Genomic DNA, 2065 nt, shown 5'->3' with positions numbered 1-2065 from the left:
AGCACCTATGGACTGGTCCTAATCCAATATAACTGGTGTTCTTATAAGAAAAGTAGACAGAGACATGGGGGAAAATGTCACGTGAAAAAGAAGGCAGAGATTGGAGTGATACATCTATGAGCCAAGGGACACCAAGGATTGTCAGCTATCACCAGATACTAGAGTTCAATACTAGATGAACAGATTCTCCCTCAGAGTCCTTGAAAGGCACCAGATCTGCTTTACACCTTGATTTCAGACTTCTAGTTTCCAATGCTGTGAGATAATACATTTCTATTATTTTACATTACCCAGGTTGTAGTACTTTGTTATTGCAGCCCTGGGAAACAAATACACATAGGTATACATTTCAGCTTTCTTATTGAATAGCTCTATGAATTAGTGTTAAATTATTTGAATTTTTTCCCTGATATTTTAAGGACACTTACCTTTCTGTGATTGTTTCTCTGAGACCACTTGCCACCCCTTTGACCACTGTGCTAGCTTTGGGGGTCAGTACCACCTGAGATATGAAAAATGAACCCTTCTTTCTTCTCTCAGTGATGGAGGCCTGAAGAAACTGGATCAGTTTCTCTGGGTCTGTGGTGTTGGCCCAGGGTGCTGGCATCATCTGCCCAGGCCAGAGGAAGGGTACTTCCAGAGCCACTGGACTATGGTAGAATACCAACACTTGATAGTCCTTCTCCCACAGATACTTTAAACTAACTTCCTGGGCAAAAATCGCTGGGCACATTTTGTTTCCATAGATGTCTTTCAGCATCTGGACGAGTTTTTCATGGTGATATTTCTGCATCCCATAAAAATGGTTGAAGTCCAAGAATACTACCTCCTTATGGTGATCTGTGAGGAATGCATTGATCTCCTCAAGGCCTTCATTGACTTTGGCACTGAACAAACCATGAGCAAAGTAGAGTTCATTGTCAGGATCTCTGGGCTTGGTGGAAATTCGAAGATCAAAATAACGAATTCCAGCTCCTAGCTGACCCGAAAAGTTCATTGTTTGAGTGGCTAGCCATTTTCGCATGAGCTTTTTGGCCACAGTTCCAAACACAGAGACAAAATTCTGGACAGTTTCTGGCTGTTCAGGACCTACTGGAGAGGCTTCATCGATGTAGAAGCTGAAGGAATCATGAGACCCTAGAAAAATAACAATGCATAACGTGGTTAATGTCCAGTCCTTTGTCTTTCCCAACTTCTCTCTCTTGCAATGTCCATACCTCTCCCGCAAATATGACGAAGGAAATACTAAGCAATTTAATACTAGTTAATTTTTATGTCTTATACAGAACACGTCAATGATCAAATTATTATAAAATAATACATTTCCTTCTGATCAATATTTCTAAATTTAAATAATCATCTTCCTCTGTGAACCAAGAATTTAATGCACTCACTAGGATTGGCTTTCCATAAGGTGACGTAAGTGAGATTTATAGGGACTCACTAGTTCCCAAACACTTTGTCCACAGTCTTACCCTTTCCCTTCATTTTGGGTTGATTTTAAGCCTTGCAGGCCTGTCTCAGTGAACAAATAAGTCCTTTTCACAAGCAGACAATCAGCATCTGAATTGTTACTGCATATACTTTGAGAAGCACAAGAGGTTAAAGGGATAGAGGAAAGGCAATATAAGACAATAGGACAGTCCAACACTGATATATTTAATTCATTTCTGACCTTGTGTTTGAGCAATTGTAAACTTAGATGAGGTCAAGTGTCTTTCACATATTGAATAAACACTGATTTTTTTTGCAAGCTAACACAAGTGACAACATTTAAAAATTAACTAATAGACTCTTTTCTTCACATACTTTTTCTCAACAGCAAAAACTCTTTTTGGAATTAGCTTCCAAATTTAGAATTTCTTTCCAGGAAGAGCAAGGAGTATTTATTTAGTTATTTATTTTTAGCAGTTATAAATATCAAGACTCCAGAAACGTAGTGATGAACATGTATATGATTTGCCTGTAAGTACGGAGTGTGATTTACTTATTTATTTATTTATTTATTTTAGAGTTGGAGTTTCACTCTGTCGCCCAGACTGGAGTGCAGTGGCCGCTCCCGGCC

General features: G+C 38.9%; 1 protein-coding gene across 1 annotated transcript; it reads right to left on the bottom strand.

Moving 5' to 3' along the window:
• Positions 1 to 424: 424 nt before the first annotated feature.
• LOC103251680 (PI-PLC X domain-containing protein 3) lies at positions 425 to 1137 on the bottom strand (the record flags this gene model as incomplete). Its single annotated transcript, XM_008050289.1, has 1 exon — positions 425 to 1137. A coding segment is annotated over one exon (713 nt), but the record flags the coding sequence as incomplete, so codon positions are not given.
• Between the last annotated feature and the right edge of the window lie 928 nt (positions 1138 to 2065).

This window comes from Carlito syrichta, unplaced genomic scaffold (assembly GCF_000164805.1).
Source record: "Carlito syrichta isolate Samal-C Ts95f unplaced genomic scaffold, Tarsius_syrichta-2.0.1 Scaffold59677, whole genome shotgun sequence".
NCBI lineage: Eukaryota > Metazoa > Chordata > Mammalia > Primates > Tarsiidae > Carlito > Carlito syrichta.
Note: the sequence above shows the minus strand (reverse complement) of the source record. Positions and strands in the feature narration are given on the sequence as shown.